This window comes from Apostichopus japonicus, chromosome 22 (genome assembly GCF_037975245.1).
Source record: "Apostichopus japonicus isolate 1M-3 chromosome 22, ASM3797524v1, whole genome shotgun sequence".
Lineage (NCBI taxonomy): Eukaryota > Metazoa > Echinodermata > Holothuroidea > Aspidochirotida > Stichopodidae > Apostichopus > Apostichopus japonicus.
Window position 1 is genome coordinate 4,285,221 of NC_092582.1, and position 16,431 is coordinate 4,301,651.

At 37.0% G+C, this 16,431-nt stretch overlaps 1 protein-coding gene across 1 annotated transcript; it reads right to left on the bottom strand.

The window, feature by feature from the left end:
- On the bottom strand, positions 1-16,067 carry LOC139964208 (medium-chain specific acyl-CoA dehydrogenase, mitochondrial-like). Its single transcript, XM_071965630.1, has 11 exons — positions 15,898-16,067; positions 14,549-14,636; positions 12,843-12,940; positions 11,949-12,018; positions 10,811-10,911; positions 9,860-9,940; positions 9,087-9,332; positions 8,260-8,400; positions 7,401-7,496; positions 4,503-4,751; positions 1-2,571 (listed from the first exon to the last, which is right to left on the bottom strand). The coding sequence occupies exons 1-11, from the start codon at positions 15,934-15,936 to the stop codon at positions 2,491-2,493; spliced, it is 1,290 nt and encodes a 429-aa protein (XP_071821731.1). The 5' UTR covers positions 15,937-16,067; the 3' UTR covers positions 1-2,490.
- Between the last annotated feature and the right edge of the window lie 364 nt (positions 16,068-16,431).

Genomic DNA, 16,431 nt, shown 5'->3' on the forward strand with positions numbered 1-16,431 from the left:
TCTTGTAACACCTCCTTTATTATTCATAACACAATCAATAGTATCATATTCCAAATATTTATCATCCAGTTTAAATCAACATTTCTCAGTTATATCATATTTTTTCTTCACTTTTTTTTTAAAACATTTTTTCTGCAGAAACTCAAAAAGAAAATGAAACAAAATCATTTCAGAATTTTTGGTGTCAGGTCCATAGCCAGCAGCCGTCAGAGGAATGGCAACTTTTCAAAGTCTCCTAGAAACACTAGCTGCCAGCTTTTTCGATGCCTATGACTGAAGGGTTTAATTTGTGGAGTTCCTACATTATATATAATCAAACATGTCAGACTGAATATGCTTGGAAAGCTCCTTTAACTGTTCGCTAACAAGGGGTTGTAAAGAGTCACTTAACAGCGTTGTCAAGTAGTGGTTACCGGTTATTCCACAGAATTGATGGCAGGGGAAATACTTCACGGAGGCGTCCAAGCCACTTCACCTTTTGAATTTGGAGACCGGCGTGGTGACTCACTTCAACATCGATGTGATGAATTCGGCAAGGACGGCTCTCTCTTGGTCAACTCAGACCCTTAACATGAACAAATTTATTTTCCACTTTGTGTAGTAACTTTGATATGAATACTTTTTGAACAGATACAATGATGAAGAGAGGGGTGCGGGCGGGGGGGGGGGGGATGCCTGTATAGTAGATTCTTCTGCCTCCATTTTGAAGGAAAACACAAGCTTTTTAATAATTTAGTCAACACAAGTGATTACTTGATCCGATGAATGGAAATAACTTTCTACAATCAGAAAATCAGAATTATGATTGATAATCAACTCACGACAATTAACAACTGGGAAAGGAAATTTGATTTCTAAGGTTTATTTTAAATAATTTAAATATTGTTATGACAGTTTACATGAGCTATATCTCATTAACAGCTAATTAAGAATGAAACAGAACAAAAATGCTTAACGATGAAATAGCTGTTAAAACAATTCTTTTTGAGTTCACCAATGAATCTAAAGAAGGGCTCACTATAACAAGGTCTCATTAAGTGTTTGTAGAGTTCAACTATCGAAAATAACTGAACCACATATTACAGGGATGATTAAGCATTCATAACTTTATGATGCAGTTTTTTAAGGTTTTTATGGATTGTGTTTCTAAAAACAATCCTTAATACATTATCTGTGTACAAAGACTGTTACACATCCGCCCAATACTGGACTTTAGCTAGAGTAAAAAACATATACATTGCATCATATATGGGGGACTTGTTGAAAATAAACAATTGCTGAGAACTGTTTTTTTCGATCATAAGTAACCTGTTAAACGTAAGTATTTTGCAACTGATTACAACAACAATAACAAAATAAAGAAAAGAGAAAAGAATACAACTAACTACAGGACCCACTAATCACACACTTTGAAAACAAGACGACCAATGAATCTGATCTTTGTACAGACTAAGAATTGAAGAGCCTCCTATAAGAAAAAAAAATGAAAAAAAACAACAACAATAACCCATTGTTACCTTCAGCCTACTGGTCTATTGCCCTAAACAGGTTTATGGTTTAGACTCTTGTAAAAGACAACCAATGAATCTGATATTTGTACAGACTAAGAATTGAAGAGCCTCCTATCATAAAACAAAGGGAAAAAAAAAAAACAAAACAACAATAACCCATTGTTACCTTCAGCCTACTGGTCTATTGCCCGAAACAGGTTTATGGTTCAGACTCTTGTAAAAGACAACCAATGAATCTGATATTTGTACAGACTAAGAATTGAAGAGCCTCCTATCATAAAACAAAGGGAAAAAAAACAAACAAAACAACAATAACCCATTGTTACCTTCAGCCTACTGGTCTATTGCCCGAAACAGGTTTATGGTTCAGACTCTTGTAAAAGACGACCAAAGAATCTGATATTTGTACAGACTAAGAATTGAAGAGCCTCCTATCATAAAACAAAGGGAAAAAAAACAAACAAAACAATAATAACCCATTGTTACCTTCAGCCTACTGGTCTATTGCCCTAACAGGTTTATGGTTAAGCCTCTTGCAAAAACCAAATTTAGTTTCTGATAAAACTTGGTCACACTTAACTTAAGGGTAAGTATATGCAAATTTCAACCGCATTGTAATTGTGGACCGTTGAAATCCATATTACGAATTCATGTGGTGGCTGTCACAGCATGACAGTACTCCAGTCAAACTCCATTTTGCATTGCAAACCATACATCTACCCCTGTAAATGTCCCGCATTACTTAAGTTTTGCACACAAAGAAATATCCCCCAAAGAAAACAAATAATGAAAAAATATATGTTTTGAGCATTTTTTTAAAGACACACCAACATATGACAAGCAATATGGTTTGTATGAACCAACTTTCCATCCTGACCCCTCTCTACCAAATAGTAAAAGATGGTTTAATTATTTGTTTTGTACATACACAAAGACATTTTGTTCTTTTTGTTGTTGTAATTTTTCACTGTCTAGAGATCTAGCTCCATCTTTCTCTTGCACGGCTCAGCATCTCACGAGATATGATGACCCTTTGGATTTGGGCTGTTCCTTCATAAATCTGAAAAGAAATAGAAAGTTGGAGGGAGATGAAACTAAGATTTACAACTGAAACTTGAACAGAGTACGAGATAACGAGGTATTCATGACTGAAACATTAACAGTGTAGGAGACAATAAAGAGTGTGACCTGAACTATCTAGCACTTGTACTCTTTAGTGAGTCCTACTGCACACCAACCAGCCTTCAGCACTGGGGTTATCCCGGTTAAAATTTCAAATAAAAGGGCACACCGTGTCGTGATTTTTCTTAAAACAAAACCCTGCTCGTGTAAGCTTTTAGAAACAAGTGTTTGATAAAGACAATATTTGGTTTACATAGACTGGCAGAGAGAAGATTGGGATCAAGAAATTATATGTGATCGGGTAAAGGCCAAATTCTGAACGGCTGTCCAGTCGCCCAAGACGACCAAACTTCTGCTCGAACGACCAAAATCAGCTTTGGAGGTTGTCTGGCGATGTCTCGTTGTATACAACAAATTCAGATTGCATCGTAAATCAATAAACCCCAAATAGGAAAAATGAAAAATATCACCATCTATCCTTTTAGAGATCTCCAAAAGGATAGATGGCGATATTTATCATCAGAAATAAAGAAATAAAAAAGTTGCTGAGCTATGAACCACCTGAAGGGGAATATTACTGACCCAAAGCTAGTGTTCTGTTCACCAAACCAACCCATCTCTCCTACAGTGTAAATACTGGTGTTCTATTCACCAAACCTTCAAATCTCTCCTACAGTGTACATATTGGTGTTCTATTCACCAAACCTACACATCTCTCCTACAGTGTACATATTGGTGTTCTATTCACCAAACCTTCAAATCTCTCCTACAGTGTACATATTGGTGTTCTATTCACCAAACCTACACATCTCTCCTACAGTGTACATATTGGTGTTCTATTCACCAAACCTTCAAATCTCTCCTACAGTGAACATATTGGTGTTCTATTCACCAAACCTACACATCTCTCCTACAGTGTACATATTGGTGTTCTATTCACCAAACCTTCAAATCTCTCCTACAGTGAACATATTGGTGTTCTATTCACCAAACCTACACATCTCTCCTACAGTGAACATATTGGTGTTCTATTCACCAAATCTGCACATCTCTCCTACAGTGTACATATTGCTGTTCTATTCACCAAACCTTCAAATCTCTCCTACAGTGAACATATTGGTGTTCTATTCACCAAACCTACACATCTCTCCTACAGTGAACATATTGGTGTTCTATTCACCAAATATGCACATCTCTCCTACAGTGTACATATTGCTATTCTATTCACCAAACCTACACATCTCTCCAACGGTGTACATTTTGCTGTTCTATTCACCAAACCTACACATCTCTCCTACAGTGTACATATTGCTGTTCTATTCACCAAACCTTCAAATCTCTCCTACAGTGTACATATTGGTGTTCTATTCACCAAACCTACACATCTCTCCAACGGTGTACATTTTGCTGTTCTATTCACCAAACCTACACATCTCTCCTACAGTGTACATATTGCTGTTCTATTCACCAAACCTTCAAATCTCTCCTACAGTGTACATATTGGTGTTCTATTCACCAAACCTACACATCTCTCCTACAGTGTACATATTGCTATTCTATTCACCAAACCTACACATCTCTCCTACAGTGTACATATTGCTATTCTATTCACCAAACCTACACATCTCTCCAACGGTGTACATTTTGCTGTTCTATTTACCAAACCTACACATCTCTCTCCTACAGTGTACATATTGGTTATTCTTTGTTATTTTGCTACATTTTTCCGATAAACGAATTTGCTGTCAGACAACCAAAACGTATAACCTGCCTGTCCTTAAAAATCCGAATTGTTCTTCACTAAGAATAATTTCCTCAAAGTTATCACATTTCTTAATAGATACCCTGTGATCCTTCTGCGACACCAACCTGATAAATCTTGGCATCTCTCATGAGCTTCTCCACCGGGTAGTCGCTGTTGAAGCCATTCCCGCCAAAGACTTGTACCGCATCGGTGGCGCACTTGTTTGCGATGTCCGCCGCGAAGGCCTTTGCGATGGAGGCAAAGTATGTGTTCCTGTTACCCTGGTCGATCTCCCAGGCCGAGCGCTGGGTGAGGAGACGAGCTGCCTCCACATTGATGGCCATGTCCGCCAGAATGAATCCCACGGCCTGGAACTGAGGAATTAATGAGAAAAAAACGGATGTATTTCACAACATAATTAACATGCGATAGCATTATGATTTGATAAATGTGTGATGTTTTATTAACCTAGTTGTGAGTTAAGAATCCCGATAAGTTGACCTCTCTAGTACCACAGTAGATAATTTCTAAGCAGAGTAAATACTTGGTTATCATTGTGTTTCTGTAACACTGGCAACTCTCTCCACAAACAAGCTGAAAATCACAAAATTAATTAAAAGTGAAGAACAATGTCCCATTCCTCAAAGTATTCTATGAACACAATGGATTATAGAGAATCTTTCATTGTAATAAGAATGTCAAATTTCAATAGTAATAATACTAAATGATAATAATAATAAAATGATGATGATGATCATAATAATAATTATAATAATAATAAATACTGTACCATGAACAGTATCTTCACAAAAGACACTGATATTAAAATTCCAATGTAGCACAAAGAATCAAGATGTCTTATATTAATTTCCAAAATTTGAACATTATGATGAATCAGCTGATATATCCGTTGGGCTAATTTTATGGTTACGTGACAGTGATGAAATTACAGTATTACTGATCATCCCGATAAAAATCAGTTGATGGGATTTTTTTGTAGTTTTTATTATTACTCATATTTATTCATGATACATTTGACCTGTCATGACTGTGTGGTGGAATATGGTTGCATGATGATGTAAACATGAACAAAACCAGGCCATTTAGATATTTCTGAAGCAAGTTTAGCATTTTTTGGGGAAATGAATCAGATAAAAAAAATGGTCCAGATAACAGTATTTCCTCTTAAGCTTTGAAGTTAATATCTCTCTTTATCTTTTTAAAAGAGGATGGCCTTCTGCATGAACCAAACATCCATTGAGAGGCATGAGCAAAACTTAGGTATCATTAATACTTGAATAATAAAACATCTTGAACGTGATTCTCATATTTGAGATGCAGTATCCTGAGAAACAGGAAAGCAACTTAGTTTCATCAGCAAAACTTTGAACTGATGCAAAAATGGCGATGTACTCTTTTGAGAACATCCTTAAATTCAGAGGAAAGTTGATAGTTTGTCACTGATTGAAATGAAGTGATCGTTATGATAATACATATTAGCTATGTACACTAAATCCCGGAGGACACAAAACTCTTATCAAATAAAACCTTTCACAGCAGTCCATCACAATGAATAACTAGCATGGTGTCATGTGACTGAAGATTGTCTTTCATTGGATGAAGGAAGTATGCTATTGTAATAACAACAAAAGAGTGCAAGAAGCAAGAACGTAAAATAAAAATTAATGTCATATAAATCTGAAACAAAGTAAAGACTTGAAACTCTTCCCTCCTTCCCTGCTGTCAATACCAATAAAGATTTTGATACGGATTGCATTTTCTGTTGGTTTAGCTTGTTTCCAATTGAGCAACCCGCCCCCCCTACACCCTCCCTCCCCCACTCTCCACAACAAGTTTCCTTTAACAAATCTTGTCTTTTTTCAAACTTTCACTGCCTAAGTTTAACATTCAGTTTTACCATTTCCAGGCATTGTCTAACCTCTCTGACCTCTTCTGTCGCAACTCAAAGAAATTGCATCTTATTCACTTTTAAGATGGCATTTTATGGCGATGTCCAAATCATGTTGATGGAGTGAGGATAAGTTATGAACCTTATCATAAATCTCCATAATGAAAATAATTCAAAATGGATGACTTTATTGAAGCAGCATACATGTAGCAAACATTGTTGAAAGTCCACATTTTTCAGGAAGCAACTGGGTGGCAGTATTCGAGGGGGATGAGAAAATGCATTTGAAAATAACCCTGTTCAGCTTACCTCTTCATGAGTAATGACCCAATTCCTGCAAACAATCATACTAAAGTCATCACTGAACTACATAAAGCAATGCACAACACTGTTCATAATTTCCTAAATAATTTTAAAAATGGTTACCACAATGGTACTTTTGTAATAACCTATATAAACACCAGATTACAACGCACCTCAGATTGATTCAGAACATTTGTGATAAATCTGCTTTGTATTTGAATCAATCAATTTTGGTTTGGAATTAAGTGTGCTTAACACTAAAAATATCAACACCATCTCCAAGACTAGAACATCTGCCATAGAATGGAATATTTTAACTAATCTGTAATTGGTCAATACATTTATTTGGTAGGTTTAAAAAATGGGTAAAATGTCATCAATGCAATCATATTTTAGGCAATATGTTTTTAGACCAGAGTGTGGGTTCAGATACAGTACGTAGCTTTATTACCATGAGATAAATCAATAACCTTTATCAGGGTCAACATATCATCGCTTAGTCTCTGCTACATGAAAGACTAAAAAGAGAACAAACAGGTCTAAGCCATCTCTTATAATTGATCTTATCAGTGAATAAAAGGTTCAAAGAATGTTTCAGAAGGGCAGGGCAAGGGAAGGGCAAGCAAAGACATGTCTTGAAATGGGCAAAACCCCTGGGTTGGGAAGAAATCATCATGAGTAGCCATCAGGTGCCAATTTGGAATTACCATTTCTTTACCCTGACAGCCAACCACCCACCCCCCCCCCCGCCCCCCCAAAAAAAAAACACAGAAGGGAGAAACGGTTTTAGATATATTAAAATGTTGTTTACCTCAGAGATTTTCTTTCCGAATGCTGTTCTCTCCAATGAATATTTGGTTGCTTCGTCCATTGCTCTTTGAGCCAAACCAACGGCCCCAGCAGCAACCTGTTGTTTTGAGGAAACAAGGACATTGTTATCTATTTGATATGATACGACCCAAATACACCAGACAGGACCCAATAAGTTAAGATACCCCAACTGATGTCATGAATTTATCCAATGCCTTCACCACTCAAAACTGACATAATTTAATCAAGTTAAGCTGCAAAAACCCAGTTTCTAGATTAGTCACTGAAGTTACTCAAGGAACTCTGATGTCGAGTTTTAAGGATGACCTGAGAAATAACTAATTTCCGAATGGTACAGATCCTCCTCCAGTTCAAGTCACCTAAACTGTACCACTTTAATTGTTTTGAAAAATTAACCCTTCAAACAGTCAAGGTGCTTGGTTGTACCAGTATAACAAAGAAGCTACTCTCCATGTATAAAATCTAGTTTGATACAAATATGTACCAAACTTACCATGTTTGTTTTGTTTTGAGATATTGAAAATATGTGGCCACCCAAATTTGACATTTAACCCTAATTTATACTAAGGCCATGAACTTCCTTCACCCCTCTGGCCTCATATAGCTTCCACAGAAATACTCAATTTAGAAAATTCTTTCTGACATTTTTATTTGTGTGGGTCGGGAACGACCAAACTGGAAAGCTTCAGACAGACATAGTAATGTAGGATCTTGCTAAAAGGATAGAAACCAATCATCTAAATTAGTTCATCTCACTTCCAAAAGGTCACCAAATCAGTTACATGCAAAACTTATGGTAAACGCTTAATACTAATAACCATCTACTGTATGGTACTTACAGGTGGCCTGGTCTTATCAAAGGCCCCCATAGCTATCTTGAACCCGGCACCCTGTACCGCCAGAACATTTTCCTTTGGAATTCGGACATCTGTGAAAGTGATCCCTCTTGTGTCTGAAGCTCTCTGTCCCATGTTCCATTCCTATAGAAAATGGCAAAAAGAAAACAGAAAGGAGGAAAACACCTGCATCAGTCGTTGGCTATTGACAATGCATCAATTCTTGATCTGGACAAATTGACAATGCAACCATTGTTCTTCTTGACTAATGAAAATGAAACCATTCTTGTTTGTGACTACTCGCAACGCAAATTATCATCTTGAGCAAAGGCAATAGAATCAGTGGTGCTATTAGCTAACGACGCTGCAACCATTCTTGTTCTTAACTAATAACGATGCAACCAATCGTGTTCTTGACTAATGACAATGCAACCATTGTTTTTCTGGACTCGTAGCGATGCAACCATTGTTGTTCTTGACTCATACAAGGCAACCATTGTTGTTCTTGATAAATGACAATGCAACAATTGTTGTTTTTGACAAATGACACTTCAACCATTCTTGTTCTTGACTAATGACAATGCACCCATTGTTGTTCTTGACTCATACAAGGCAACCATTGTTGTTCTTGACAAACGAAAATGCAACCATTGTTTTTCTTTACAAACAAAACTGCAAACATTGTTGTTCTTGACAAATACAATGCAACCATTGTTTTTCTTGACTCATGACAATGCTATCATTGTTGTTCTTGAACTCAAGACAATTGACTTACACAATTCAGATTTTAACTTAATCGATGAATCAATAAAGCCTTCCTGTCCACCCACCTTTCTACCTGGCTCTACTCCAGGCCAATCTCTCTCCACGATAAAACCGGTGAATTCTTTGGCCTTGGTCGGACACTGGAGAGGGTTGTCATCGGTTCGAGCCAGCACAAAGTACCAGTTGGCCTTGCCTCCGTTGGTGATCCACATTTTACTACCGTTGAGGATGTATTCGTCTCCCTTCTTGACCGCTCGGGTCGCAATTCCGGACACATCGGATCCTGCTATGGGTTCAGTCACACCATATGCCTGGAGGTGAAAAAAGAGGTGATGCCTTCATCAGAATGTCCCATACAAAATGCCAAAGCCTCCAAAGGATAAAGTCTCCTATTCCGATATCTTTTGATTCAACCAACTCTTCTTGAGTTTGTTAAGAAATATTTGCATAACAATCATTGGCAGACCTGTCGTTGTATACAAAACCAGCTGCATACTTAATGACCAAAGAAAAGCAAGCAAAATTAAGTCACCCCCCTCGTCAACCTCCCCCCCCACCCACCCCCATAAAAGTGCAATCTAACATCATAGATTAGAAAATAAAATAATAATCACATAAATGGTTTATTTGATGGATAAACAAGAGCCATGTGATCCCTTACAAACTTGAAGGAAAATTAAATTTTCACCTACCAACTACCAAGGAATGCAATATAGATCTGTTTTCAAGATGTTCATGACATTCAAATACAAAGTTACGCATTGCTGATGCAAGTATGAAATATGAAAGGTAATCAAAGATGACCATAAAATTAAAAAAAAGAAAGAAGAAGACTTACACACATCAGAGGGGCTTCCATCATACGGCCGAGGTATTTCTTCTTTTGTTCATGATTTCCTGCCAAGATTACCGGCATTTGCTGATGATGGGAGGGAGGAAAGGAGAAACCGTTAAAACAAAAACTATTAACTACTTGCATGTGTACAATCATGTCACTCACTATCACATTTGAAACTAGATCTGAATTCGGGTATGGTTGTTTGGTTAAGTTAATTAATTATTGAGGCAGGATGAGGTCTATATTCCACTAAGGAACAATACTAAGGTCTGTGATGGTCATAATTACCACCATACCTATTTCTCCTTTAATTACCCTCATGCTCATTTATTCTCATCCTAGCAAATTTTCAAGAATTTTTTTCTGGCTGGCCTTACCTTTTGGTCTTCCAAACAGCAGATTTGGTTGTCCGAAAAAATGTAGCAAAATAACAATGACCAATATGAACATTGTAGGAGAGATGTGTAGGTTTGATGAATAGAACACATATATGTACACTGTATGAGAGATGTGTAGGTTTGATGAATGGAACACCAACTCTTGGGGTGTTTCCAATTTATCATTTTACCTATTTGGAGGTATTTAGTTACATTGCAATATCAATTTGATGTAAACAACTAGTAATCCATCGGACCACCTCCCAAGCTGATTTTGGTTATCCAAACAGAAATTTGATTGTCTTGGATAACCGTAAATATTTGTCCTGCTCATGTTGTCACTTATCAATAACTTAAAAAGTAAACATTCTGATAAACTAATGTTACCATGGAAATGGAAGTTTTTTGCAAACAAACAGTCCAAGACAGCGACATTGGAACAATTCTCTCCCATTCGTTCTCCAACTACAAAATCTTTTATGCATTTTTTAAAGCAAGTGGCTGAAAATGTGATATTGTCGGCCCGATCTTATTGTATTGCTGATAGCAAAGGCAGATAAAACAATAGATTTACCCCCAGAGAATTAGCCTCTATGGCCGTCTGGATTCCTGTACAACCGTAGGCCATTTCTTCTGTAACGATGCAAGCATCAAGAATGCCCAACCCAAGGCCACCTGAAAGACGGAGAGCAAAAAATTATGTGGAACAAATATTAAACATATCTGAAATGTCATAATTACTATTGAATTCAATTGTCTGTTAAATAAATCTGTGGGCAAAAGCTTGCCTCGTAGCCAAGAATGTTGGACACAATTGTCAAATTGACTGAATAAGTAAGTATAGTGTTTTAGATCAGTAATCTAGATCTAACACAACCAACAGAAAAAGAAAGTCATTAGGACACAAAACCTTATTCCTGTGACTTCAAAAATCTCAATTCCTCCAAGATAGGTTCAACAAATTGTTTACAGTAATTACTATTTTGTGCTACAGGCTCCAAAATTTAGGCTTTTGACTAGCCTACTTGTAGGTGCCAGTGGAATTGGCTACTTGCCAGTAGCAAACAAGATGCATTGATAATCTTTCTGCCAATAGACATTAGGAACATTAACACATGGTAAGTCGGTTAACGATAGTTAGTAACAATACTGACATATATCAATGGTTTTATTATGCGTATGGAATGGTCTATTTGGAAGGAAGAGCGCCATGACCCGGATAGGGTCATCGGGGCCCCGGTGCAAGAATGTCACCAATTTTCAAGCTAAGTAGATAAGAATGCATATGTAGGGGAGACAGGTAAGGGAGGAATGAAGTAAAGTCAAAATAAACCTTTATTTTAAGATTAAGAATGGCTATAATATTTATAAGGAGTTGTCTTCAGTTGACTAATCCCCCATCTTGTTTCCATGAATAGAAGGTATTGTTCTTACAGACTGCTGCAGACAAGCAAACAAACAAGCCAATGTGTGATGCAGTGTTACATGATCACTGCTTTCAAATTAACAGCCAAGGATCAGCCTGACTAAGAAGGTTACATAAAGGCCTCTCATTAAATACAAACTATCAAAATATATTGCAAAAAACAAAAACTTAGAAAATCATATTTATCAAAGAAATAAATCAATACTATGAGAAAGATCCAAATTTGGTCTACAGTACTTCAACAAGGTTGTTTACACTACATTTGATGTAAGAAATTGTGCATTACCATACTCATGGGGGATATGAGTGTTCATGAGTCCGAGGTTCCAGCATTCTTCAATAATGTCCGAAGGATACTGCGACACAAAGGGGAAAAAAACAACAAGAAAGTTCTCTATTAAAATGCTAACAGAAAATTTATTGATGCCACTGCTTGATGTAGAGATGCACCTGCACTTAAAAACAAACAGATAAAATTATTATTTGAACCCACAAATAATTTAAAGCCTAAGTTTCAAACTTGTTTGTAACAGCCCTTGGGAGCTTTCCTCAGCTATGTCGCAGGTGCCTTACATACAATATTTCACATGAATTTCAATTGCAGACAATTCAGAACTTCTTGTCCTTTCCTTGACAACAGAGAAACATGCGATTGGGTTTCGTACGAGTACTAAATCTATGTGTTGTGTGCATCAATGTTAGGTTCCTAATAGTTTAGGAAGAGACACGAATATTGAGTAAGCAATTATCTATCTTGATACATTATCTCTGAATGCCAGAAAGATCACTGAAATTTTCCCTTACCTTATGAGCAAATAAGTACTCCTGAAGACTGAAGAGTTTGGAACTTTTCTTTGGACATGATACTGTATCTTTTACCTTGCAGTGCAAACATTCCTGTCTTTTATCTTGCTACATTGAGCATATAACAACTTAGAAGATAATAAAGCCTCCCCCCTCCCCCCCCCAAAAAAAAAAAGAAAAAGAAAAAAAAAGGTTGTTTTAGGCACACAATTTAAAGTGCAGTTTTCACCCGATGTTTGAAATCTAACCATGTACAAATAAAGTTATGTACAAACAAACATATAAAACACACTGCTTTGAAAACATCTAAAGGTTACCTTTCTGTGATACCTTTGACCAGGGAGTTGTCATGGAACAACTCCCTGCTTTGACTCACCTCTCCAGTTTTGTCATAATGTGCTGCTTTTGGAATAATTTTATCTTCAACAAACTTAGCAGCCAATTCTTTGTACTCTTGCTGTTCTGGTGAAATATCTGTAGAGAAGGGAAGTCAACAATTCTCCTATAAATGGGATGACTGACATTTCCAAAACAATTGATTCTCAGAGACAAGTTTGCATTAATGCATTATAATTATTTTTTTGCATATGGTATTATACTGTACTTCATTGCACTTAAACTATGTACCTTCTTTCATACACACCAAATTCAGGAATATTTCATAACTGAGCATTGCTGAACAATATTTTATTTGTTAGCAATATTTTAACCTTTGCTACCACTGCCATATATATTCATATTTTGGTCATATTGATATCTCTTCACCTGATACTGTGTGTACTGTAGTTAATTAAATATTTAAGTAAACCACAAACTTTACTCAGGTTTTGTAAGATGACAGTAGTCAGTACGACTAAAGGTAAATATTTTGTTTTGCCTTGATTCAAAATATTGAGAAAGGATTGTTGATCTAGATACTTATGTAATTTAATATAATTTATATACCTTAAGAGTACTATTAAGCTATGCTTACCAGTACAAATCTTTCCTAAATAGTGCTTTATATGCACAACTTGATGTTGACAAATGCAGCAATTGTAATTAAAGGGTGACTCATAGTACAAATTTTTAATTTGATATGTTGTAGACCAGGGAAGGGCAACCTACGGCCCACAGGCCATATGCGGCCCGCCAGTGATTTTTTTGCAGTCGGTGAGATGTCTCAAGAAAGAAAGAAATATTTTACATCATCACAAAAAACGAGCTAGCCGCTTAGAATTTATCGGCACTAATGATGCTGTCAGGAAGGCCGATTATCCTCATTAATTATCAACTGTACTGTATTGACATTATGTTTTTGTGAATACAGATTAAGTACACACACCTGTTGCTTGAAAGTACTCGGTATCAAAGGTTTGAAACCAACAGCAGGTCATTTGGTTAGGTGCGGCCCAGTCAAGTTTTCACGCCTTTTATCTGGCCCATTCATTCGAAAAGGTTGCCCACCCCTGTTGTAGACCTATAAAACTAAAGTCTAATACCACTACAGGTTGGATTTTCATAACCCTTTGAATTTTTGAGAAACAACCCTTGGCAAGTGAGGGTCATCAACTTAAGTGACTGGACTATGAAGCCTAATACACAGACCATTTGGTCAGTTCCTCGGATGCAACACAAATCTCAATGGGAAAACAAATGACAAATGTTTTCATTTTTGCACGACAAATTTGTCTCAGACAACCGGTGATGAATGTTGTCATCCCATGGTGATCTCTTGTTAACATTAAGTACAAAGAGGTTGTTTTGGTTTTAAGTTATTAGAAATTATACTGTAAAACAAAGGATTAACGAAACCATTCAGGGCTGCACTGAGGAGCCAACATCATCAACTCTAGTTGAAGGAGCACACCAGAGTTTTAGAATATTTTTAAAGGTGTGAATATCTTGAAAACCTCAATAGCTGTATAAATATATTACTAGCGCTCAAATATTGTACATCTTTCTAAACATATCAATCAATACTAACATTTCTGCTTAAAGTCACCCTTTAAAGATCACCAGTAACTGTTTAACTGTGAGCTCCGAATCCATTTCTATTAATGAACTAAATACTAATAAATGAAGAAATGGCAAGAAACTCACTGAAATTGATGCCATCTGTTTGACCACCAAGTTGAGAAGAGACACCAGGCACAGAGGATTTGTAACGAGCACCGGATCCAATCAGCGCCTAAAATAAAATTTAACCTATTAACCAATTAATACTTGTATGTTGAATTTTGGGGGAAATATTCAACATATTGTGCTATAAAGGGCCTCTGAATTTGAATTACCTGTAGATAGATATCACAGTTTACAATACACAGCTGATATGAGAAAAATTGTCCACAAATGTCTGCATAAAGTTAAGTCAAACTGTTATAAAACTCTCTCTAGTTTCAAGTGGCATCCAGGGGGGGGGGGGGGGGGGGGCTAGGAGGAGGACTTTACTTTTATGATTTTGTGTGTAAGTCTATGGGACAATTATTTGGAGTATGCTACCCTAACTTAAGACAGCCTTGACCAGCGCAACTAACGCAAATGCTAGAATTTTACCATATTATCTGACTCACATCTAGGTCTACAGGAAAGACAAATGAGACCTATCAACAGCTTCGTAATTTCTGAAAATATGTTACATTCTAATCAACCACAGCAAAAAGCCCAAATGACATTGTTTGACGGCAATGTGTATAGCCGGCGGAGTGTATAGCCTACGGCAGAGTGTATAGCCTAGTGGTTAACGCCGGCGTCTCCCAGTCATGAGATCCCCGGTTCGATTCCCGCCGACAGCAATGTGTGTCGTCTGGCAAGGGGGTTGTTCAATAACAACTTCCCGACATTGACGTTAAATGGATGTGTGCCGAGAGATTGGCTTCGGTCAGCTTGCAAGTCTATAAGCCTCCATGGCTTCTTTCGCGAGTTCCTGCTTGCGGGAAGATCACACATACATACATACATACATACATACATACATACATACATACATACATACATACATACATACATACATACATACATACATACATACAATGTTTCTGCAATGTCAAATTTTATTCAGTGGGCAATACCAATTTAACAGTACCTGTACTGTAGCTAGTATGACATGACTGGTCCTAACCCTACACTAAATGTCCATGCATGTTACATTGGCCCAAGGCTAATTAGGAATAGCATATAACTTTTGTAATACGGGCAACAGTTACCTTGGCTACTACCTTAGTATCTGCCTGAGTTAGGTCTAGGGTCCAAAAGTTACACTACTACTGACTGGGGGCCCATTTCTTATTACAAAGAATAGGTCGGTGACTAGCCTACATTGCGTCGTTAGGATTACAGTGGCGATACGGGTATGTTGTGACGTTGGGTATGCTAGTTAGGCTACTTTTAGTTTTAGGTAACCGTCCCCTCAAGTCAAACAAATGCTGATTTTGACAAACGAAAATTCAAACCTGTGCTGCACGTCTCATGGTGTTTAACTTGAGAGCCATTATGTAGTTTGCGAGGTGGTAAAGAAAATGTGGCCCTAGTTAGTCTATGTTCACTGCGACCTTTCCTGTAGTATAGTGCTGGTACAGTGGTAACGTGCAGTTGTGTATATGTTCTCTGTACTGTACACATGCCTAGTATATTACTTATTAGATGTGCACTACTTTTGGCTTTTTACATAACAAAGTAAACACGTACAGTGCGCGTATGTGAAATGTGCAGGTCGGTTTGCGGTCATCAGTAGTGTAATTCTAATGGTGGTAAGTGTTTATTGCTCAGCAGGGAATTAACGCGTCGCAATCAAGCTATAAATAAACACATATCAATTTTTTTCCAGATTTCATCAAGAAAACCATTGACAGAAATTTTCTCACACACTAGCCAGACTAATACACGAATGTTCTTCAATAAACAAAGCGTGTTACATTTACCAGTGAGCTGCTCCCTGGTTAGAGTAAGCAAGTGGAAGGAAGTAGTAGGTTACTTCAATGACACAG